The 26,458-nt window shown below is 40.1% G+C and overlaps 1 protein-coding gene across 1 annotated transcript; it reads left to right on the top strand.

The window, feature by feature from the left end:
- The first annotated feature begins 2,834 nt into the window (after positions 1-2,834).
- On the top strand, positions 2,835-4,351 carry LOC147884735 (glutathione S-transferase U19-like). Its single transcript, XM_087398047.1, has 3 exons — positions 2,835-3,098; positions 3,241-3,620; positions 3,839-4,351. The coding sequence occupies exons 1-3, from the start codon at positions 2,873-2,875 to the stop codon at positions 4,223-4,225; spliced, it is 993 nt and encodes a 330-aa protein (XP_087254173.1). The 5' UTR covers positions 2,835-2,872; the 3' UTR covers positions 4,226-4,351.
- Positions 4,352-26,458: the final 22,107 nt, after the last annotated feature.

Genomic DNA, 26,458 nt, shown 5'->3' with positions numbered 1-26,458 from the left:
TTAACACACTTAGGACCGTGTTTTTTCATGGTTGTGCATGACACAGGCAAAAATGGTATTTTATGCTTGATCGACAATGCGAAGCATATCCGATGGGCACAATACTTTGCACACACCTTCAACTGGGTGGAATTGACTTACATTGAAAGTGGCACACTTATACCATAAGTTCTTGATCGGATAACATACCTAGCAGCGTGTTTTTTTACGGATGTGCATGACACTAGAGCAAAAATAGTATTTAATGCTCGATCGACCATGCAAAGGATATCCGATGGGCACAACACTTTTCGCACACCTCAACCTAGGTGGTATTGAAATGTTCTCAATGAGGCACACCCATCCGATAAGTACTTGGTTAGATAACATACCTAATGGTGTGTTTTTTTGCAGATGTCCATATCACTAGGGGAAAAATGGTGTATATAATGCGTGATCGACCATGCAAAGCATATCCGATGGTGACAATACTTTGCACGCACCTCAACATAGTTGAAACAGACTTGCATGCAAAGTGGAGCCCCCATCCGATGAGTACTTATTTGAATAACACACCTACGACCGTGTTTTTGTATGGTTGTGCATGACACAAAGGTAAAAGCGGTGTTTTATGCTTGATCGACAATGCAAAGCATATCGGATGGGCACAATACTTTGCACACACCTTCAACTAGGTGGAATTGACTTACGTGCAAAGTGGCATTCCCATCGCATAAGTACTTGATTGGATAACACACCTAGCAGCGTGTTTTTTTACAGATGTGCATGACACTAAGGCAAAAATGGTATTTAATGCTTGATCGACCATGCAAAGCATATCTGATGGGCACAATACTTTTCCTACACCTTAACCTAGGTGGTATTGAAATGTTCTCAAAGAGGCACACCCATCCAATAAGTACTTGGTCAGATAACATACCTAAGGGCATGTTTTTTTGCAGATGTGCATATCACTACGGGAAAAAGGTTGTACAATGCGTAATCGACCATGCAGAGCATATCCGATGGTAACAATACTTTGCACGCATCTCAACCTAGTTGAAACGTACTTGCGTGCAAACTGGAGCCGCCATCCAATAAGTACTTGTTTGGTTAACACACTTGGGACCGTGTTTTTTCATGGTTGTGCATGACACTAAGGCAAAAATGGTGTTTTATGCTTGATCGACAATGCAAAGCATATCCGATGGGTACAATACTTTGCACACACCTTCAACTAGGTGGAATTGACTTACATGAAAAGTGGCACGCCCATACCATAAGTGCTTGATCGGATAACATACCTAGCAGCGTGTTTTTTTACGGATGTGCGCTCGGGGGGGTTACTCATCATATGTAACCCTATCACGTGAGTTCAACAGAAGGATATTTTCTATTTCTAAAATTTACAGAAATAAATATACATAAGGGACTATTTAAAATAGTTTTGGAAAATTTTTACAGATTTGTATAGAAAAGGGGTACATTTTATTAATGAAAAAATTTACAGATAAGGGATTTTAAATATAGGCCTTGCACGCACGTGATATAGAGGGTTTATACATAGTGACCCCCCCGAGGATGTGCGCGACACTAGAGCAAAAATAGTATTTAATGCTCGATCGACCCTGCATGGATATCCGATGGGCACAACACTTTTCGTGCACCTCAACCTAGGTGGTATTGAAATGTTCTCAATGAGGCACACCCATCCAATAAGTACTTGGTTAGATAAATCACCTAATGGCATGTTTTTTTGCGGATGTCCATATCACTAGGGAAAAAATGGTGTATAATGCGTGATCGACCATGTAAAGCATATCGGATGGTGACAATACTTTGTAGGCACCTCAAGTAGTTGAAACGGACTTGCATGCAAAGTGGAGGCCCCATCCGATAAGTACTTATTTGAATAACACACCTACGGCCGTGTTTTTGTATGGTTGTGCATGACACAAAGGCAAAAACGGTGTTTTATGCTTGATCGACAATGCAAAGCATATCCGATGGGCACAATACTTTGCACACACCTTCAACTAGGTGGAATTGACTTACATGCAAAGTGGCATTCCCATCGCATAAGTACTTGATCGGATAACACACCTAGCAGTGTGTTTTTTTATGGATGTGCATGACGCTAAGGTAAAAATGGTATTTGATGCTCGATCGACCATGCAAAGCATATTCGATAGGCACGATACTTTTCCTATGCCTTAAGCTAGGTGGTGTTGAAATGTTCTCAAAGAGGCACACCCATCCTATAAGTACTTGGTCAGATAACATACCTAAGGGCATGTTTTGTTGCGGATGTGCATATCACTAAGGAAAAAATGTTGTATAATGAGTGATCGACCATGCAAAGTATATCCGATGGTGACAATACTTTGCACGCATCCCTCGTGTAGACTTTTCCAAAAGTATTAAGTGTTCCGGAAGATCACAAAAGTACACAAGAAAAAATATGAAGGATAAGCATACGCTAAGTGTGGAATCGGACAACGGGCCTCACAATTCACATGTTGGTTTGAATCGTGATCACTAAAGAGCAGTACGGTCAAAATCATACGCATAAATACGATATTTAAAAATTCAAATACATTTTTTATATGCAACCGACATTTCCGTGTCACCACAACACATTGTATGCGTTTTCGCACGAGGTTTCTGGTTATCAACATCCTTTAGGATTCTCTTGATCCCACAAATTCTCTCTTTCCGGCGTGCTTTACGCCCTTGGACTTTGACGGATAGAAATGTGGAGAAACGTGAGTTGCCGAATTTTTCAATCCCCACACTACTACATATACCGAAACCGAACCGGCGAAGGAATACGCAATTGTAATACACCTGTGACAGAGAGCACAAGTATCACAAGCACAAACATATCCAAAGGATGGCGCACGCTGTGTCTGCTAGGATGGGAGAGCTCCCTCGCCCCATATCCATCACGAGAAGCATGAGACTCGCTGAAGCTAGTGTAGAAGTCTCCATGTTGAACCAGCTGAAGCGCCAGTGCATGATCACTCCTTCCAACCTCCGATCATCATCTCGTAAGACCAGCCTCGTGATCCGCTGCAATATCTCAGCGCCAGAAAGGACATCGGTGCAGTACACAGAACGTAAGCGAGCCACTGTTACGTGTAGAAAATTAGAAGCTGAGCGAGCTATCGTGACTGTACTTGTATTATGACCTTGTGCACAAGTCACACATACGAAGAGTTTGTTATTGCAGTGTGTCTAATACTCTTGCTTCTCGTACAGCACCTGCTTTACTGAGTAATAGCAATGGCTGTCTAGCGGTGGAAGCCCCGACCAAAGAGCGACTGAGAGTGCTAACGACGTGGGCAAGTCCATTCGGCATGCGCGTGTTAGTGGCACTGCACGAAAAGGGGTTGGAATTTGAGTATGTGGAGGAAGTGCTGAGGAGCTTCAGCCCTGAGGTGATCCTGTCCAACCCCATCCACAAGAAGATACCCGTCTTCATCCACAACGGCAAGGCCTTGTCCGAGTCCCGTATCATCGTAGAGTACATCGACGAGCAATGGCCAGCCTCCCATCGTGGTGCGAGAGGCGATCTCATGCCTGCCTCACCCTGCGATCGCGCACAAGCTCGCTTTTGGTCCGACTTCCTAGATACTAAGGTAAGTTTGGTGCGAGGCCCATTTTGTGTGCGATCATACTGATATAGTGCTGTTTGGTGCAGTAAGTATTGCAAATATCAGTATGTTTGGTGCAGTAAGTATTGCAATAAAATCAATAGCAGCCAGACCCATTGTGTGTGCGATCATATACTGCTGTTTGGTGTAGTAAGTATTGCAATTAGGACATAGTTGATCTGATTTGGAAATTCCTGGCACAGTTTGTCGAGAGCGGCCACGACATCCTGGTGACCAACGGAGAGAAGCAGCGCATAGCAATCGAGAAGACTATAGAGAACATGTTCCACTTAGAAAGTGCGTTGAGGATGGCTTCCCATGCACGCGGGCCGCTGTTCAACGGCGATCACATGGGCCTCATGGATATCTCTCTCGCCGGCCTTCTGCAGTGGCTGAGGGTGTTCGAGAAAATATCCACCTTCAAGATTCCTGGCCCTAACAATTGTCCACACCTGCATGCATGGATCGAGGCCGTCTCCCAAGAGCCTAGTGTGAAGAAAACCATTCCGGATCTAGAGCTACTTGTGCAACGTGCTCGGGCCAGCCGCTGTCGTCGCGACTTCGAAGACTGGAACACAAACTTCATGTGATTACATGTACCAATCCCCTCTCCCTCAAAGAGACACAAGGAGGGAGCATGAGCACGCGTGTGTGTGCGCACGCGTGCTCGCGTGTGTGTGTGAGAGTGAGTGAGTGTGAGTGTGAGTGAGTGAGTGAGTGAGAGAGCGATTTCACCCAAAAAAGTATGTCGTTGGAATCAAGAATGTCATATGATAAAAGTATGAAAAATGCCAACCCGCTTTGTTGCTCCAAAAGTGCGAACATAAACTTTATGATTTGAGAAGGCATTTCTTACTCATTTGTATATAACTTACTAACCACTCTACTTGAACAAACAAAGGAGAAAAGAGCGCAAAAGCTAAAGAATCTTGCTTTTTCTAATGCTACTAGGCATTAGTATGCCAAAGCTATCATGCTAGACGTTTGTAACTTGTCAAAAGGTTTGCAATGTACTTAGAAGTTCCTCCTGCAAGACTCAATCTCTAGATGCTTTTGGCTTTTTAAATACTAGAGCTTAATCCTATTAACAAATCTATGTTTTGATTGAATTACATGGCTAGACGAGATGGGAGATGGAAGAGGTAATGGGAAAGGGGAAGGGGGAATGGTTATTTGGCGAGCTTTTTTAGGAGAGCTTTTTCAAGTGAGGCAAGCTTTTAGGGGCCATTGTGGCAAGCTTGTAGGGTCTATTATTGCCATTGTGGCGAGTCCTTTCAGACAAGCTTTTAGGGGCCATTGTGGCCAATCGCTAGCATCTCACTAAAGCCTCAGAAAGGCTATAGAAGCCTACAAAGTGTCCCTGAGCTGCTTAAACAGATATCTTTAGCTTGTCACGCAATCCCACATATGTTGCCCATATAGCACCCACATGCTACCCATGTGGCAGGTCTAATGTCCTTGTAGATTTACCCTATGCTAAAATATCTGATTCCATCCTTGTCATGTGCTATATTTAATTATAACTTCAAAACAATGTAAAAAAGATGGACTTCAAACACCAATCCCCTTGAATTTATCCAAATATTTTGAAATTGTATGTAGATATATAAGAGCATGGCCATGAAAGCAATCCTAGCACCAAGGGGCCAATGAGACCTTGGACAGAACTAGATGGATTCCACTGCTTTTTATGGTATTTGAACACAAAACAATTATATTTAAACCAACATGACCATGCGATTAAAAGAGAGAACATATCCAAACATCCATACACCAAGACAATGTATATGTACACCATTTTTCCAAGAGAATTGGTCAATCTATTAATGTTCTTACGAAATCATAGAAAGTAGAATGTTCATAGAAATTTTTTGACCCTCTAACATAATTTGAGTAATCTTAAAAAATGATAGAAATATATAGTTAATCAAGCTTAAAATTTTGCATTAGCAAACTATTCATCACTACCACAATATTCCTAATAGTAAGTCTTTTGGTAATCTCATCAAGTAGTTGGTATTTTCACTAAACTTTGAAGTTTTAAAGTTAGCTTTAAAAACTGCATTACGAGTGTAAGAAGGCCACATGTGATCAAATAGTTTGCAGTGGTATTTGCATTATGGTAGAATATGCACATGTATCGCTTCTAATTCAAAGCACTTGACTTCATGTAGGGATCTTAGAAAAATGCGAAGGTTCATGAGAAGAAGGAGAAAAGGGGATCTTTCTATTCATGGACATCCCATTTAGAAGGTGGTCATGATGATGTGGGCAAACTTTCTAACCAATCTATGGGTTACAATGTGTAGCAATGCTGAAGTGCCAAAGTGGAATATCTTACATGCGTAGCTATGTATGGCTGCTTGCAAGATTGCTTAGAAATTTTTGGCTGATGACAGTTGGTTTATCATCACCTCATTGGCAAATCACTTTACCTACTGTGCAAGTAGTTGCAAGTGACCATGGGTTTTGCCCCTACCACACAACAATGGTCTCCCACAATGTTGGATACCAAAGGCAGGAGTCAGTTGAAGATGTGCGTCCATGTTTTTTTTAATTAGATTTGGTACATTAGGTCATCATTTATGATAAATGTATTCTTAATCATCTTTCTTGAGGGTTGTAAATCCACACTCTATAATAAAAGAGGCTGCTTGGTTGGTGCTTTGTTCTTTTATTCATGAGGGTTGTAAATCCACATTGATCTATAATAAAAGAGGAGTAGAAAAGCATATGGGAAGAGAGCTATGTGCACTAAAAGGAAATTGGTTAAGGGAGTGGCAGTTTGGAGAGGCCATCATTTCTAAATATGACAATGAAGCTGTTCATGGTGGTGATGAGAAACAAGCTCCCTTATGCAAGTAAGAATAAAGAAACGAGCTCAATTTTAACTATTTTGTGACATGCTAACCCCATCTTTCCAATCTAGCCTACCACTTTCATTTTGTTTGCATGTTTATGCTCAATGCTTACATGAGGGAGACATACTCATAGATGCATTTGATGGGATAGGAAACATGGCCAAAACATGTGGGGAAATGGCCCGACATTACATCTTTTTGGAGAAAGGTGACATCTTGCTAGACATTTTTCTTAGGTCGTGTGCTTGAGGGTTATGGTGTACTTTTACTATTGTGACATGACTAAATGAGAGTGGAATTGTTTTACATCCCTAAAGGTTGCAAATGAATTGTCACTCTCTTTTTGGGGATGTTGCATGGAAAGTGTATCTAAAATGTAGGGGTCGATAAAGATAGAAAATGAATTCTCACTTTCTCTTTGGGGCTACTGCATGGAAAGTGCAGCTAAAATGTATGTGTCGATGTAGACTGCAAATGAATTGTCACTCTCTTTGTGGGGCTATTGCATGGAAAGTGGAGTTGAAATGTATAGGCTGATTTGTAAAAGGTCTGCAGTGGAATAGGTGGTCTTGAATCAATAATGTCATGACATTGATGGTAAAATATTATGGATGTTGCATGGAAAGAGAGCTGAAGTGTATAGTTGATGTAGATTGCAAGTGAATTGTCACTCCTCTTTTTGGGGCTATTGCATGGAAAGTTGAGCTAAAATGTATCAGTCGATGTGCTAAATAGATTTTGGTTGGTTGACATGGGTGGTCTTAGATCCAAAAGGTCATACAATGTAGTCACAATAATGATTGGATCTTCGAAATACACCCTAAAGTATAAAGTCAAATTAATAAATAATGGATATGACATTTTAGAGACATAAGAGCCACACTTGATGAGAATTTGTGACTCAAAAACAAACTATATTAGAAATTCTAATAGATCTACTTAGCCCCACCAGGCTTGTTGTAGAAACTACAAAATAAGATTATCAACTACACTATTATAGGTCGAGATATAATGCCACACAATCCAATACCACACAAGCAGCTTTCAACATTAGTCTCTCTTATCTGCTCATAGCAACCCACTCTTCCACTGACTCCACCTCTGTATCCTCAATATCATTATAATGAAGGAAGAAATTCAAGCAGTCAAAGATTGTTTGTTGATAATTTCTTTGTGCAGCCCTTATTGTTTCTTGAGCATCCACATCAAATCATCCATACTGAGTCCTATGATAATGAAGGTTACTTAAGAAGTCTACCATATCTTGTCGTGCTTTTGTCATACTCCATAAAAGTGTTTCGCTCTCTCCTATCTTTAGAATTTCCTCTCTCTCTACTTGCCTCTATGAATTAAATTCATCTTTGTCCATCTATGTTAATGGATAGCCTTCTTGAATTTTGGCATCTCTCCTTGCTGTTTGATTAGCAATCCATTCTTTAAGACTATTAATTCCTCATTCCACATCTCTTACGATATGCTATACATCCTTGCTAATTGCCATGATTTCCTACAAATTTATATCTGGTTACATTAGAACTTATTTTTAAACAATTATTTCTATTACATTAGAACTTATTTCATCTTAATAAGAAAATAAAAATAATACAATAATTAAATTAACTAAACTTAAATTAACCAAATTCTCTTTTTCTAAAAAAAATTCAAGGGAGGGAAAATTTTAAACTTATTAATTTTTTTATTTAAAAAATAGAGGGAGGGGGAATTTTTAATGTAAATTACCCCCCTCCCAACTGACTACATGCGCAGCAAGTTGGGAGGTTTTTTAAAAAATAATAAATTAACATTAAACCCCCCTCCCAACCTATTGCGCAAGCATCAGGTTAGCAGGGGGATTATTAGGCTAACCCTTCCCCCCCTCCCAACTTGCTGCACACATAGCAGGTTGGTGGGAGGGGGGTTGTTTCTTGTTGCCACCCTACATTGCGTCATATGGCCATGCCTCGCACCATCCCGTGTTGCTCCATGCCACCATGTGCCACTTCTCTGCCTTGCTCATTGTTGCTTTGTTGCCCTACCAATGCCTTCCTACCCTTGTGCTGCCCTACTTGACCTACTAGTCGCCACCCTACTACTACCACAAAGAGGGAGGAGAAGGAGGGGAGAAGGAGGAAGAGGAGAAGGAGGGAGGCCTAGAAGGAAGGAGAGAGGAGGGGGAGAAGGAGGCTGGAAGGAAGAGGAGAAGGAGCAAGTAACCCCACTCTTATCTCGAGGCCTATCTTTATTGAGATATCAAGCTCCACTTGTGATATATTGCCAGGGTGACCGTTGTGCATTTTTGTCACCGACTTGTTAGCTGCAGATGCAGTTGGTACACCACCCACGAATAATAGATGGATGACAGCTATCCTTATCTACTCTAGTTTGTGGCTCAGTTAGTATGCCACCTTAGTTAGTTGAGTTTGGTTTGAGACCCACATATAGGGTTCTTCTATTTCTTTGTACTAGAGAGGATTTTCGATGACCCACTCTATTCTCCACTCCTCACCACTACTCACCCCTCTCCTAACACTTGTGCTCCCTCTCCACCCTTCTCTCTCTTTGGTTTCTTGAAAGGAAGTTTTTCAAGAAGGTGAGATTTATTGAACAATGTAGGTTTATTTTTTGTGAGATTTCGTTTTCTAAGTGTTGAAGCATGTTTCTACTAGTATTGCTAAAGCTGTGTACTAGTTTTCATGCTTGATTTCAAAGGATTGAAGACAAAAAACGAGATTTCAAGAAAGAAAGAAGACTCACCTCTTCTAGTCTTTTTTGTCTTTCTCTTCCTTCTCTTTCTCCTTGTCTCCTCAATCGAATCTCTTTGAGAAGTTGTTTCTGTGATCTCCTCCTTCCTCTAACTAGTTATTTGAAAAATGGTATATTTCCTCTCTTTTGTAGGGCCAGTCCGCAAAACACCGAGCACGATGTACTATTCTAGGTAAGTGCTTCCTCTTTTTTCCATTTGTTATTTTTGTTATTTGCATTGGCCTGCAGCTAGTGCCTTAAGCGTTAGCTACAATGATGGGCATACGAACCCTCTCTTCCCCTCTCTTTCCCTCTTCTCTCCTCTTCCATCTCTTCTTTTTCCCCTCTTTCAATCTCTTTTCCCCTCTTCTTTTTTCCCCTCTTTCAATCTCTTTTTCCCTCCTTCTCTTCTCTTCTTTTTTTCATCTTTCGATCTCTTTTCCCCCCTCTTTCCCCTCGCTTATGTCTCCTCCTCTTATGCTCATGCATAAGCATAAGCATGAGCATATGTCTCTTTCTCTTATGCTCATGCATAAGCATATGCATGAGCATAAGAGAAAGAGACATATGCTCATGCTTATGCTTATACTTATGCATGAGATATGTCTCTTTTTCTCTCTTTCCTTTCCCTCTTCTTCTCTCTTTCTCCTCTTCCAATCTCTTTTCCTTTCCCTCTTCTTCCTCTTTTCCTCCCTCTTTTCCCCCCTCTTTCCCCTCTTTCATGCTCATGCTATTATGCTCATGGATAAGCATAAGCATAAGCATATGTCTCTTCCTCTTTTCCTCTTCTTTCTCCTTTCCCTATTCTTCCTCTTCTTTCCTTCTTCTTTCGCTCTTCTTCTCTCTTCTTTCCCTCTTCTTCCCTCTTTCCTTTTCCTCTTCTTCTCTTCTTTCCCCTCTTCCAATCTCTCTTTCCTTTCCCTCTTCTTCTTCCTCTTTTCCCTCTTCTTCCTCTTCTTTCCCTCTTCTTTCCCTCTTTTTCTATCTTTCCCCTCTTCCAATCTCTTTTCCTTTCCCTCTTCTTCCTCTTTCTCTTATGCTCATGCATGTCTCTTTCTCTTATGGTCATGCATGAGCATAAGCATGAGCATATGTCTCCTCTTATGCATAAGCATAAGAGGAGACATATGCATGAGCATAAGCATAAGAGAAGGAGACATATGCTCATGCTTATGCATGAGCATATGTCTCTTTTTTCTCTCTTTCCTTTCCCTCCTCTTTTCCTCTTCTTTCTCTTTTCCTCTTCTTCCTCTTCTTTCCCTCTTCTTCTCTCTTCTTTCCCTCTTTCCTTTCCCTCTTTTTGTCCCTTTCCCCTCTTCCAATCTCTTTTCCTTTCCCTCTTCTTTCTCTTTTCCTCTTCCTCCTCTTTTCCCTCTTCTTCCTCTTCTTTCCCTCTTCTTTCCCTCTTCTTTTTCCTCTTCTTCCTCTTTTCCTCTTCTTCTCTCTTTCCCCTCTTCCAATCTCTTTTCCTTTCCCTCTTCTTCCTCTTTTCCTCTTCTTCCTCTTTCCTTTCCCTTTTCTTTTCTCTTTCCCCTCTTCCAATCTCTTTTCCTTTCCCACTTCTTCCTCTTTTCCTCTTCTTTCTCTTTTCCTTCTTCTTTCCCTCTTCTTTCCCTCTTCTTCTCTCTTTTTTTCCTCTTTCCTTTCCCTCTTCTTCTCTCTTCTTTCCCTCTTCTTCTCTCTTTCCCCTCTTCCAATCTCTTTCCCTTTCCCTCTTCTTCCTCTTTTCCTCCCTCTTTTTCCCCCTCTTTCCCCTCTTTCAAGCTCATGCTCTTATGCTCATGCATAAGCATAAGCATAAGCATGAGCATATGTCTCCTTCTCTTATGCTTATGCTTATGCTTATGCATATGTCTCCTCTTATGCATAAGCATAAGCATAAGCATAAGAGAAGGAGACATCTACTCATGCTCATGCTTATGCTTATGCATGAGTATATGTCTCTTTTTCTCTGTTTCCCTCTTTCTTCCCTCTTCTTCTCTCTTCTTTCCCTCTTTCCTTTCCCTCTTCTTCTCTATCAAGACTTTGTGGTAGTTTTCTTTGATGATATCATGATTTATAGCAAGAGTCGAGAGGCAGTTGAAGGCATTCGAGTAGATCCCAAGAAGGTAGAAGTGATAGTAAAGTGGCCATAGCCTAAAGATATCCATGAGTTACGATCTTTTCTAGGTCTATGTAGTTTCTATCGCAGATTTGTTAGAAATTTTGCACAAAAGGCACATCCATTGACCGAACTACTACGTAAGACTCGTGCTTTCTCTTGGGGTGAAGACAATGTAGTTGCCGATGCACTGAGCCGTTGACCTAGCATAGATAATATCTCAGTCATCGAGGGAGACCCTTTCGAGCCTATGAAGGTGGACTATCCTATTGATCGAGACTTTTCAAAAATTTGGCATAAGATTAAGCAAGCTAATAGCACCCCTATGGCCTCGTATTCCATTCATAATGACTATCTATTCTACGAAAAGTGCTTGTACGTCACTGCACCATTTTGACGCTTGGTACTAGAAGAGGTACATCAGCCACCCTACATGGGACATAGGGGCGTTGCTGCTACGTATCAGACTATAATTCAAGATTTTTTCTGGCCTAATTTTAAAGTTGATGTTGCAACTTTTGTTGCACAATGTCTTATTTGTCAAAACGTCAAGAGCTACAAGGGTAAATACCAAGGTTTACTTATACCTTTACCAATTCCTAATGGCCCATGGGAGTAGATTTCTATGGACTTTATTATTGGATTTCCTACAACTAGCTCAGGTTTTGATATGATTTGGACTATCATTGATAGTTTAGCAAGTAGGCTTACTTTATTCCTTGTAAGAAGACCTTGATCGCAGTTCTTCAGGCTGCTCATTTTTTCATCAAGCACATCTTTATACACCATGGCCTTCCAAAAGTGATCGTGTCAGACCGGGATAGTAAATTTTGTAGTAACTTTTGGATGGCACTCTTTGACAATCTTGGTATGAAGTTAGATTTTTCCACTACTTTTCATCTCGAGTCTAATGGCCAAACCCAGGTCACACAAAATACTATTTGTTACATGTTACGTGCTTATGTGTCTAGTTAGCCAGGCAAATGGGACAAATTTATATACATATTACAATTTGCTTACAACAACATTAAGCACTCTGCTACAGGCAAATCTCCATTCCAAATTGTCTATGGAAAGACCATTCCTACTCCATTGACCTGCCTTAAGCACCAAGTAGAGGCTGCTAATCGATTTACTGAAGATTTCTCTAGCATTTTGGCTATTGTCAAAAAGAATATTGAGCATGCTCAAGCTATGTATACTATACGTGCAAACAAGGGTAGAAAGAAAGTTGTATTTGCAAAAGGTGACCTAGTCATGTTACGTATTGAGAAGCGTAGACTTAAGAGTATTGAGACACACCCTGTAGTTAAGTTTCCTCCTAAATCCTATGGTCCCTTTGAAGTTTTGGAGTGCATTAATGACAATGCCTATCGGCTTGAATTACCACTCCATTGGAAAATACATAATTCTTTTCATATGCACCTCGTGAAACCTTTCCATGGAGACCCACCACTTTGACCTATTTTAGATGATGCACTGTTGCTTCAAGGAGAGACCCAGCTCTTAGAGCCAGACAAGATCATTGATCGACAAATCACTCAAACGAGACGTGGAAACTTGTATCCTATTTATCTTCTTACATTTAAAAACCACCTCGTTCAGGATGCTAAGTGGATGCCCGAGCGATATTTTTGCCACTACCTTGATTTATTGACTACTTTTTTGTCGCGCAATTGAGGGCAATTTTGATTTCAAGCAAGAGGGATGTTACGAGAATTGCAATTATCCCATTAATTTAATCCTTCAGTATTTAGTTTAGTGAGATTCAGCATTTTTGTCGTGCAGTTGATGCATGTGTGCTCGCTATTCTGTAGTGATGCATGTGTGCTCCTACATGGTTGGATATACAGCTATGTCTATATGAGTGTGTAGCATTGTGTGCACCACTTATGCGATGACAGTATTTGTAGCATGTGTGCACCATCCGTATGATTTTACTCATGTGTAGCATCAGGTGCACCGTGACATGGTATGTGTCGCATGTGTGCACCATTCATCTCTAATTTATTAATTTCATGTTGCTATAATACTGAAAGGTTGATTTATTGTGGTGATTAATTCCAATGTTATCTAATGCTTGAAATAGTTCATTACTATTGATCGTGTGAATCCAGGGGAAGATGAGTAATTGATCGGGCGATGGAATCTAGCAAGCATGATCCGCCATATTTTGGGCATGTAGGTGCAACTCCGGTGATGCGGGGATGAATAAGGCTTATGCCTAATTTTTTATATTACAAAAACTTATGTACATATTTGAATTTTGGAATATTAGTGGCTTGGTTAAGTGTATAAACTAAAGTTAGAAAAAGCGAGCTATTTTAGATGGTGGATGGGCTTTTTGTAAAAGGGTGCATATATGGAGGAAAGCACAAAGGCTTTTGTATGATTTTTGCTCAAAAGCTTTTTGGGGAATATACATAAATACATAGGAGGTGGAAGCAGAGCACCACTCCTATGGGGGGAGATTATACCCACAGCACGCTTGTTCAGTCTCTTCCATTTGTGAGTTTTGAGAGTTTGTGCGTGTTTTCGAAGAGTGTTGCTGTGTTTTTCAAGGATTTGCAAGTTCCATGAGCTTTTCCCATTGCATGGATGGACCATGTGTGCACACTGAGCGGCCGAACAATAACTACTTTAGAGACTTGAATAGAGAGAGAAAAGAACATAGGAATGGAGAAAAGAAATGGAGACTCAAGGAAAATGATAAAAAGTGACTTTCATTGCCATGAGAGTAAGACTCCACTCAAAATACTACAAACACAAGGGAGAAGAAGAGGTTTCATAGATACAAGAGGGAGCGGAAGCTCGAAGACTACTCATAGAGAGAGAATAAACTAACGAGAGATGGACTCAAGAGTCTACATAAGAGAATATCTACAAGAGGGAGAGAAGGCTCATGGAAGAGCCTTGAGGAGACTAGAGCTACAGCATGAGTTGCTACGTTGACATACTACTGATGCACTGGCTTAGTACCTAAGGGCCTTTTCGGGGAATGTTAGTGTTATTAGGGAGTAGATGGGATCGCTCTTAGAGGCTCTTCAAGGAGATGTACAGGCAGAATGGGATAGACAGGTTGTAAGGTGGAGTGTGGCTATTATTCCACAGACATGTTGAGAGTTGGTTCCACACCAACATCAACCAGGGATGGATGGAGATGCATTCACACCAACCTTAAGACGGAGGGAACCCGGCCCCCCCACCCCCACAAAAAAAGTCCATTTTCCCCCGATTTGCAAAAGGGTCTACAAGTGCAGACGGAACCAAAGGGGTCTAGTACATCTTCCGATGGTGATGGTGGTGGTGTCGATAAGGGGAAAGGAGTTGTCACGAAGTTAGTGCAGATTACAAAGGATTGGCAAGCCAATTATGACGAGTTGGCAAATGGCATTGTGGAAGACGTTGTTTGTAATAGCAAAAGAGTGGATGCGCTACAACGATAGAGGCATTCACTATGTCTGTGGTTGGAATTGTGCGCCCACTACTTCAGTCTGTCATTGCCCCCTCATCCTCCTTGGTGGAAAGAAGCGGATAAGTTTTTGGGGAAGTTTTATAATAAGCACATGCCTTTCCCTGGTTTTCCAGATCCTCCTTCTTATGAACCGATGGTGATTCAGGGACTAGTGACAGCACAGGAATGATGACAATAGCAGTTACCATCGGGTACTTGGATCAATGAGGTGCTACCCATGGAGCAGTGGCCTGAATAGTAGGTGGTGGATAGATCCAAGCCGCATCCTTTGCAGTGGCTGATGGATCTGGAGTAGGATCACAGATTGAAAATGTGGTTGTGGAAGTGACAGCTAGAGACTGCTACTGCTGGTTCGAGTGGAGTGACGATGTAGTTGCATATAGAGTTACCTGAAGCGATGATGCGAGACTAAGCAAGGTGGGTGTCATTGATGCACCTGTTCAGTATATTTCTAGTTTGCATGAAGAGTAGAACTACGGTGATGGCTGTTGGAGGGCTTCGTAGAATAAAGATAGGAGATGTTCGAAATGCGGGTTGCTTTTGGACAGGCAAAATCGAAGATGTTCAAAATGCGGGGATGCTTTTGGACAAGGAGGAGAAAGAACAAAGAATGTTCAGACAAGCATTTTGACTATTGATAGTGGATGTTTTTCAGAGTGTTTTTGGAATGATATGCTTTGCAATTCATGTGTACTAAGTGAAGGGTGAGAATTAACCTACTGCATCTAGTTCTCTACCAATGCTATGCCTAAAATGATTGTTGCACAGACACTATAAACTACGTAGGCATCTGACTTCAGTTCCAGGCATGTGCATGTGTGGTTCGCACAGTCCATCGTGAGTGCCATGTGTTATTGCATAACCATGCGGGTTAGCAGCATTGACCAAGAGGGGTATGCAAGGGTAGGCTAGCCACAAGGGTTGGTAGTCCAGATCTCCAAGCATTTGGGTCTTCAATGGCCACTTCTCTAACCGTGAGATAGTTTTGTGCGCATGCTATTACTAGCATTCCGATGTCATACTGTACACAGTTGTTGTGCAAGCTATTGCTGTGGAATATAATGATCTTCGATGTCTGTCTCAATTGCATTATCTATATTCCGTTCTCATGATGTTACGTGTATCATTTATCTTTGTTTCCCGTAGCGTCTGCACGTATTTATGATGCTACAACTTTTCAATACTTTGTGTGAAAAATCATCAATAAACCTGATCATATACTGACACCCTTCGACACCCTTCCAAGCTCGTCTGGACCATATTGCAAACATACGAGTGCACTAGCTGAAGGACTGATGTGGTTTTCTTTCATGTTGGTTTGAAAGGAAGAAGAGATTACTTACTAGCGTAACAGATGCGACACATGCATTTTTTATCAAAGAAACTTCTATCCATGCCAGTAACCATTTCATGACGTTGAAGCTCAAATAAGTGTTGCATGCTTGCATGACCCAGACAGTGGTGCCAGAGTTTGCCAGATAGGCGATGCTCGATGGAGATGAGAGCAACTTCTTTGGTATCAAGTTCATAAAGGTTCCCAGAGTGGTTTGCATGAACTATAACTTCTCCAAGGGAGTTTTTGATCGTGCATGATCCCTGCAAGAAAGTAGTGGCGTAGCCATGGTCATCCAAACAACTAATGGAGAGCATATTTCATTGCATGCCAGGGACAAACATCACCTGTTGTAATTGGATTGTCCTCCCACTAGCTAAATGTATTACTGTGATTCCAATGTCGAGACCATGCTGTACATTTGAATCGCCCATGCGTACCAACCTTGGCTCAGTGAATGCCTTGTAGTCGGTCATGCAACACCGCATGGGTGACATGTGTTGCATGGCTCTAGAATCTACATATCACTGTGCCCCACATTCTTCTTCAACTCCACATGCATCATCGGCCGTCATCACCTCATCCTTCATGACCTTCTAACTTCCATCTTCTTCAATAGACTTCATGTTGCAGTTGCGTCTATCATTGCCAAAAGTGCCACAGCTATAGCAATTGATTGTACTCAGGTCACGTCTCCTACTAGTCCTCTCAACAACATTGAATTTCTTGTTGTTGTTGGGCTGTTAGTTGCCTCTAGTGAAACACGCTGAATCCCCTTCTTCCTCGCTCTTTCCCTTTCTCAACTCTTCTTCAAGCAATCGTGCACTCACATCATCGAAGGTGAGATTTTCAGTAGTATTTCCTATGGTAATCGCTAGGGTCTCGTACGTGTGTGGGAGATTGTTAAGTAGTGCGGACACTTGATCCTTTTGATCCATGGATGCTCCCACAATGGCTAGCCAGAGGCTAGCTCATTGATATACCCTCTTATCTTTTTTATGTGTTTGAGTGCAGAGTCCTCATCTTTCATCTTTGCACTTATCACATTAGGAAAAAAGGGAGCTCATTTTTTGACCTTTTAGGGTTTGGGAAAAATGTCTCTCAATGAATGAGGAGAAGGCCAACATAACGTAGAAATTCCACAAAAAAAGGCAAAAATATGAAAAAGAAAATAGTACTTTATGTTGTTACAAGCATGTGGAGTTAATGAGAAGATTTGTTTTTTATTCTTTTGTGGTTCGCCTATCCTATCAAGAGATGTGGACCCAAAATCAAAATAGAGCTCCATTTTGAAACCTTCTCGTGTGGTGACCCAAAAAAACCATCCACTTTCTCCTATTCTCTAGCATCATTCTCTCTTCAACAAGCATTCCTCTACTTTCACCACATGACGAGCCATTCCATTCTCTCTTCGACAAGCATTCCTCGTTGCATCACTATTGTTGTGATGCTCTTTTAAACTTTCAAGACAATAAGCTCCTTTCACCTTTTATTTGCTTGTTCTTAGTTTTGTTCTTTTTTGTTAATGTCTTACTGTTTTGGTGTGTGTTTCTTTAACTTCGCAGGTATTAGAGTGAGGATTTCAGATGGCAATTAAAAACTTTGGTTGTGCCACGAGGAAACGGTTTGTTGCTCTTCTTTATGAAGATGTGGATGTACAATGTATCTCTTTGCCATGAAGACCTACCTCACTAATCTCAAGTGTAGAAGTTTCGAATACTGTGACTGTGGACGGTAGTTGGAAAAGGATAGTAGTCGCAAAAGGAGATTGGGTTCTAATGCAACCCAACAAGCAGAGAAAGCAACAATCAACTAACACTTTCTTGGCTTCTTGGAAGGGCAGAGTGAAAGATTTTAGAGTAAAAAAAGAAGGCACAAGATGTGTTGACCAGAGAGGTTCGGATACAACATGTCTACATGCACTGAGAACTTGTATTACGAGATTATCTTGCTTATCTTCAACACCATAGACCCAATTGTAAGTGTATTTGTGTAATGAAATGCTTAAAACTAAATAATTGTTTCTTTCTATGATAAACAGTCTCTTTGTTTTGGTTCAGATATATATCCTCATCATACAAAGAGTGGCAACCAATGGAGTGCATACTTGGATTCTTTGATGCTTTACATGGTGCTATTGGGGAGCTACAATACAAAGGTAGAAAATCAACAATGCTGGTTGAATTGGATATATTTTTTTATGATCACTTTTGTCAATTGATGGACAATGCTCACTCACATGGTTTATTAAAAAAGCAAGATCTCCCGGCATGGAATATAGTTGATTGGCCAGTCCTTGATGGTAGCATCACAAAATCATACAGAGCCAAACTATTTTTGAAAGTACAGCATTCCTTGAAACTAAATATTGCTACCAGGATAGTTAAAATCAACGTTTTCATGCCACTTACAGTTTTTGTAGAACTTTTTCAGGATTATCCAGATAAAGTTTGTAAGACAATGTTGACTTTCAGAGCAAAAGAGTATGATGATATTCCAATTCCAAAATTTTTGGATAATGGTTGGGATAGAATGGTGGCCAACAATGTGTATTGTGAGGTTGCATATAATGCCATCAACATTAAGTACATGATTTTCTTGCAAAACTTTATTTTCTCTTTTTACTATAAATGTGGCAGGATGATAGGCACAAAACTTGTGGCAATGGACCCAGATGAAATATCTTCAGGTCGAATAATTGAAATAAATGTTATTGAGAATGACATCCTTCTAACATCCATCTCACTGGACAATGCTGCACTCTCTCGCAGTTATGCAATGACATTATTATGGAGATTGAGAACAATATCCGTAAAGGATTTTCATTCATTTTGAACAAAAGGAAAGTAAGTAAGAGGCTCAAAATGTCCTTGTCATTAGCAGTCTAGAAGATATTCTAAAAGGTGTCCGTGTTGATGAACTGCTCGAACGATTCTCAAAGGATGTGGAAATAGAACCTACAATTGATCTTTTTCAAGGAGAGAGCTATCAAAAAAGCCCGAGCCTATGCATGAGGAGGTAGGGATACCAAAGCAGCAGGAGGAGTCGATGCACGAGGAGGAAGTACTGACGGAGGATGTGCAGGAGAAGGATGTACAGCAGTAGGATGTACAGTAGAAGGATCCATAACAGCAGCAACCTAAGAAGCATGTGGAATATTCTCAGAAGGAGTCTATACTACAAAAAAGTCAAGAGAGATTCTGAGAAATATTAGAAAAACAAATGATATTTGTAATCATTTTGTATTAATACATCAAATGTCAACTTTTTTTTTTTGGATTGCAAGTAATACTTGGAGTCAATAGCTTTGTATTATCTAAATTGTTTTATTTACAATGTCCTTGCATTGAATTTTATTTTCGCTCCTTTGAAGTATCTGCAAAAATAATTTTTTAGCAATATGTAAATGTATTATGCAAATGTAAAGAGAATCAAAATAGGAGAAACCTATATAGGATCACAGTGCCTTTTGAGCCCTCTCTTGTATGGATTGTTTGGTCTGCTGGTGCTTGACAAGGGGAAGAGACCTCTAGTAGCTTCAAAATTGTCTTTGCTCTAAAGCTATGTACATATTCAAAGCCAAAACTATCCTCTTTTACTTGCAATAAAAATGAAGAACATTTTCAATCTTTTTTGTATCAATGCAGTGAATTTAGAACTTCCTAAATAGTATATAATAAAAGTACTTACAAATTCAGGCTGTTTCTTTGAAAAGTATGTGTCCATCATATATTTTGCACTTATTAGAGTCCTCCATCCACAAGAGAAAGGATCCTACTGTTGTGGTGTTTGTTTTATCAAAATAGAAAGCTAAGATGTATATTGGAGTATGGAGAGGGCAAAAATAAGAGGGAGATAAAGATAAGTGACAATGATTACTGTACCTACAATTTCCTTAGTTGAGTTGAGTCTAACATCTTTAAATTTGGATCATGGAGGTCTAGTGCATCTAGTAGTCTTTTGAGACAACTGCAATGGGAATGAAGGGCAAAAAAATATATAATTCATACTTCTACATGTAAAAGCGATATGGCTAACTTTTCAAGAGAAAACTCGAAACTCGCATTTTAGAGTAAAAGTATGGGGAATGATTGACTTAAAATTTGAAATCCTGGTGGGTGCCCTTTAAGGAGTTGAAGGTATAGTATAGCTTTTCTTGTACATCTATATGCACGAAACTCCAGTGATTGTTTGCTGCAAGAGAAACAAATAATATGAGGGGATTAGACCAAGAGGGTGTAAATACAATTTGAACATATTCGGATTTTGTCAATAGAGGGTAGTAGTGGAAAAGGTTAGGGAACATACTCTAAACAACATGGGAGGAGAATTATATCAACCACATCCAAATTGCAAAAACAAAACCACTTGTAAATGCTTTTGGTTGCTGTCTTGTTATCCTTGAACTTGAAAGATATAGCTGGATCAACTATATACACAGAGTGCTGAAGGCTCCGGTGGATCTAACTCTTCAAAGAACTACAAAAAAACTTTTCACTTAGCTTATGAAAAAGTGAATGCTACAAATACATAAACACTAGAGATGCAAGCATGATTATGCAAGTGAAATGTTTTTGCTAAAGCCATGATGCAATTTTTTGTCAAGTCCCAAGTCAGGTCATCATTCACAGTCTGGACAGATAATCTGATCGTTGGTCCAAGTTGTAGGAGCTTCTACTGAATTTGCACCATCCTCACTAATGTCTAGGACTGCAAGACAGACACTATTTCTTTGACTCTCTCCCTGAGGGACTCTTCATAGTAAGCAACCTTGCCTCTGGTCTCATGTTGGTGAGTGACCTCTATGATCTTGACTGCATCTTCTTTAGGTTTCCTGGCTGGAGGTATCAACAAGATCTCTCATTTTTAGATTATCCCAATCCTCTGCATTAAGAATCTTGTCATATCTATACTTGACCCTTACAAGTATTTGGACGTCCTTTTTCATGATAATGACCCTGTGTGCATGTGCTACTACCATCATGGTGTCCATGAAAAAATCTTTAAGCCACTCTTCGGTAGCTTCATGGAGAGCAAGCAGTGCAATCCTTTGCCATCTAAAGTCCACATGCCAGTTGATGCATATTGCCCTCACAAGCCTCTGGAATGGTGCCATGGGTACTTCATACCCTATGGCTTTCTAAGCCTTCCTGATCTCCATCAAGACAAATTTGCTTTGGCTCACTCTCTTCTTTCTGTTCCTTGCTAGCATGTGCACAAGCTTGCCCTTCTTTGAGGATTTTGATCTGGATGGAGCTGTGGCATCCTCTGCAATGTCAGGTCCCTTTCCTTTCTTTTTGGCTATTGCTTTGGTTCTTGCCATAGTCTATTGTGTTCTCTTCTTGGAAGAAACCCAAACATAACAAGGAAATAAGCCACCCAAGAGTTTGTTTGAAAATGCAATTTGGTGCAAATATATTGGCAAATTGATGAAATCGTGTTTTTCAGCAAATAATACTTTACATAAATTAGCAACACACTCCATGCAAAGCAATTGCTTGAAAACGCGCTATGGAGGAGAAATACAAAGAAAAAGCTGAAATTACATTTTTTAACAAATTTAGTTGAAGCATAATCTAATCTAATCACTCAGTTAGACTCTACCATCCTTCTATATCCTAGAATGCAGCTGAGATAATGCAGCTGAGATCTGCTCAACAAAAACAACTCATAGAGTGTCTTTGAGAGAAAGCTATGGAATGGCCATTTCACGTTAGCAATAGGAAAAAACCAATGACTGGTGACAGATTGCTTACCTTGGTTTGTGTGTAGAGCTAGAGCTATTTAGGTTGGAGCTGGAGCTGGGGAGGTGTGAAATGGAGCTGGGGAGGTTCTGGCTAGAGCTACAGCAGATGGTGGAGCTAGAGCTGCAATGGGACTTTATGATGGAGGTGGTGAGGTAGTGAGGTTGGAGCTGAAGCTGTAGTGGGACTTTGTGATGGAGGTGGTGAGGTAGTGAGGTGGGCACTGGAGGTGTAGTTGAACTCTCTAATGGAAGTGGTGAGCTGGTGAGTTTGGAGGCAACCGAAACTAGAGATAGGGACGAAATGAGGGATAATTCTACTTAGTGGCAGTTTTGTCTCGAAATCTATGCAAGCAATGATAGCAAATAAATGCACGTGTACCTAGAAGACTGTTTCTTGTACATGTGACTGACAAGACAGATATGACGCATTGAAAACTGTGCCCTTTTCTCTTATCTACACTTTTCTCCATCCCTCTAGCACTTTTGATCTACACTTTCCTCCATCCCTACACCACATCCTTATCTGCATCACTACCATCACCCCCCCTTACTCCCATTATCCCCCCCCTTACTGCACCTGTGCAAGAGCCACAGACAAGTCACCAGGGCTAGCCATGGACAGAAAAAATCCAAGTATTCATATATCCCGCTTTGAAATCTGCTGTATTTGTGGACGGTAGTGTTTTATTGATTTGTGATTGTCTAGACCTCAACAAGGTCTCTGATGGAGTTAATGGCAACGAAACTACATTTGTCTCTCCTAACTATAGCATTGGGACCATTGTAAATAGTTCTAAACCATTTGACATCGAGAATGAAAACACTAAATCTTCTAAAATCAACTTCATAAATGTCACGTGTGGTCCCACGATAATCTAACTGCGAGGAGAGAAGATTGGTATCAAAAGCACTTGCTCAACTATCTTGTACAAAGTTAGCCATGACTCCACAATCATATGTGACTCTCCTTGAATCAATGCGTTCCCCATCAAAATGTTGTCTATGTGACCACAATGCACTGTACCTTTTGTACTACAAAAGAAGATGATTAAAATAATGAGGATGCATTTTGTAGCAATTGTGATCATAAATACCCAAATTAAGTAGAAAGGTTAAAAACTCACATGTGACAAACATCTGATTGCAATCTCCCACTCTCGATCAGTTATATCCTCTCCTTCATGTTCGACTTCATGGAGAGCTTCTTGTGTCTGGGGAGAAGAGCAAGGTCCAGTGTATACGGCACCCTCCTCCTATGCATGACTCTAAATCTCGCCCTCATTTATTATTTTTGCTTTGACCTCTTCATATCTCTCCACCCATCTTTGCATCTCGGGACTATTGAGGACACAAAACTTATTGAATTTCTCTCTTTGCTCTTTGCTCATTTTTCTTTCAACAAGACTGTATTAGGAAAAATGAGAAAATCCCATGAAATTGGAACTCTCCAATTTGGTTTTCAAAGATGAAAATATGCTCTTTTTTGTTCAATGGAGATTGCTTAAAATTCTCAAGTTTTGTTTTTATGTTAGTGGCTTCTTGCATGTTTTCTCATGATTTGTGAAATATTTACAATCAAATTGGACTAAAGGATTTTGTGGCCAATATATGAGCTAAGGTCGCGATTTGTTTTGCATGCTTTCCATGTTTATGATGTGCTGCATGTTCAATGAGAAAACATTGCACATGCATGTATTTATTTCCATGTGCTGACTACAATGAGTTGTAGCTTTTTAAATCTCTTAGAAACTTCATTAATGTAGTTGACTACTACAAACTTGTTATATATTGATTTCGTTAATCAAGATAATTCAGAACAATTATTATTAATTGACTTAATTATTATTAATTAACATAATAAATAGTAATTTTTAACTAAATACAATTCTTACTCAAAATAAGCTTTTTAAAACAAGACCATGTTTGAATGAGTGAATATAGAAACATGGAATACAAAGATAGATTCTAATTTACATTCATAACACACAATTGAGTTTCAATGATCAAGCACAAAAATTAGGCTAAATAAATAACTTGCTTCTTAAAATACGACCAAGTACAAAGAAGTAGATTGCGATGGCTGAGTACAATTAACATTCATAAAAGAAGATCATCCTATCTTTACAATTTATCTTTGCCATGCACAAATTGATATTTTGCTCAAAGGGACTTTATCTTTCTCTAATCATCCAAGAAATCGTCAACACATAAACCGTCCTTCCCACTATTGTTCTCAAGCATTTGAAGATTCTCTTGCACTTTCAAGATTGCATTTTGTGTTATTTTGACCTTACTTCTTTTATTTGGAACTTTTGTTGTGCTCCAACTCCATGCTATCGAATCCACATGCTCCCAATGGTCCCCAACCCCCATATATTGCCACTCTTTGTTCCAGCAATTAGCATATTATATTGCATCACTACATCTTCCTCTATGGATAGGACTCCAATATTGCACAAGTAGCTTCATATAATTTGTAGATGCCTTTTTTGTGTCCAAATCTGACAATGCAACGCCTAGCCAAATGGGGTAGATATTGTCACTCAGTCTAACCAAAATGAAATCATTTTGTTTCACATCCACCTCTCGTTTAAATTATTCTCTTGGCTTATTACATGCAGGGCCATAGTAATGGTCCTCTAGGTCTTCCGAACCCATCGTCTCAACATCTTCTATGTCCACTCCATCATTAACCAAGAAATCTTTCCCTTGGCTCTTTGGCCAAAAGTCATGACTAAGTTTCTCATGCTGTATATAGTGGGCTTCTCCATCCAAGAAATCAATGTCTCCCAATATTGAATGACAGGTGATATCCACCTCCTATGTTGTTACCAAGATGAGATCTCAAATATTCCATGTGCTTCTTAATTCCCAAAATTATAACATCTTTATCATTTAAGTATGTTCATATAGGAACAGCACTAGGAATTCTGAATAGCAGCATTGATCTACCTTTTGCATCACATTTCCATAATTGAATACCTTCTAGTGGCTTCCATTGACTTGATTTTGGATGCATCATATATTGAAACACTAGATCACCCATCAGGCATTAAGAACCGAAACTGTAATGGTTTTGAATGTCCCACTAAAGCCTCTTTTCCTTCATACAAGTACCCCTTTACAAATGTTTTGAAATCAGGAACCTCTTGAATTACAAATGGAGATGGAAAAGAATTTTGGCATTCATTGAAGGATTGCATTAGATGAGGAAATATGAAAGTACAACTCGTTCTTAGTTTCTCTGAGAATCTACTAAACAATGCATCAATCTCCTCATGTGTATGTCCCACCATCAAGAACCCTAATTGGATCATTTAAAAGATTCCACGTGCAACCAGCAAGGACAAGAATGCAAACAAGTATCTTTTTTTATTCTCAAAACCACAATTGTCTATCTCTAAGAGTAGTACTCGTGAAAGCTGCTTGTACTCTCTATTGGATGAAGTTATCCTGGAACTTGTTGTTGCCTCAATGTCATATTTATTTAGTTCTCCTTTTGAAAGTCCATCTTCATGCATGTGGCAATCTAATGGGTCACTCTTCCAATATTGTAAATAGAAGTTTCCATATGCCAATTGCCCATGTCCATGAGTGAGCATCCCTGTTAAGGCTACAAGAAGTTGCGTGATACGATTCAATGATTTTGGTATAGGTTGTAGCCTTGGTATGCAAGTATTCATTTGATCCATCTTATCATGAATGATGCATAGATTCTACTTCGGGTCCAACTCTACAGACAACCTCCATGCATAATATATGCTTTTGCAAGACATTTGCTTGCAAACTATGTGCTCGTCGCTTTAGTAGCAACCGTTCCCTCTCACTTTCTATCTTCGTTCTTTCTAAGTTCAGAGCAAATGTCTCACTTGGATAATATACTTGTCTTTGATAGACTAACTTGTTTAAATAGAGTTTTTCATAATCTACTGAATGTTGACCTTGGCAAAGGCTCGCACTTAAACCTCTCCATTGTTTTATTGACTTCTCGCCAAATATCCACTTGCTTGTGTTAAATTACACGGCGCAGCAGAACAGAAACTGAAAAAAGAATAGAGAGTACACAGCAAACTGGAGATGAACAAAATACTGATGTAGTACAGATGATTGCTCCGTCCACCCGTGCACTCCCACAGTGAAGCTTACATGGCGATCTAGATAGATACTAGGTGAAGAGCTACTAGTCGGAAGATCTCTACTAGAAGATATAATCTAGTACAATGGACTGGGGAGGTTGCCTCTTTATAGCTATGAGGATAGTAGTCGGATCAACTTAGTCAATGGAACCGACTAGTCAACCTAGTCGGTGAAGCCGACCAGTCAACCTAGTCGTCCATGGAATATTCAAGAAATATTTCCTATACCATCACCTCGAGGGCTCTCGCCTCTGAACCCCCACCAGGGGAGCCAACGCCCTAGGATCCCCCAACTGGGGGCCAACCTGGCCCCCACACCCTAGCAAGAATAAGGGACTCCCACACAATCACCTTTCTACCATCAACGATCTCATTGATAGACCTCATCTGACATGCAAGTCAGGATCCATTTAGTGGTTACCAGGAGGG

This window comes from Dipteris shenzhenensis, chromosome 26, assembly GCF_047967505.1.
Source record: "Dipteris shenzhenensis isolate YYH24624 ecotype China chromosome 26, Dip_SZ_1.0, whole genome shotgun sequence".
Lineage (NCBI taxonomy): Eukaryota > Viridiplantae > Streptophyta > Polypodiopsida > Gleicheniales > Dipteridaceae > Dipteris > Dipteris shenzhenensis.
The sequence above is the reverse complement of the archived record's forward strand: the minus strand, read 5'-3'. Positions and strand labels throughout refer to the sequence as shown.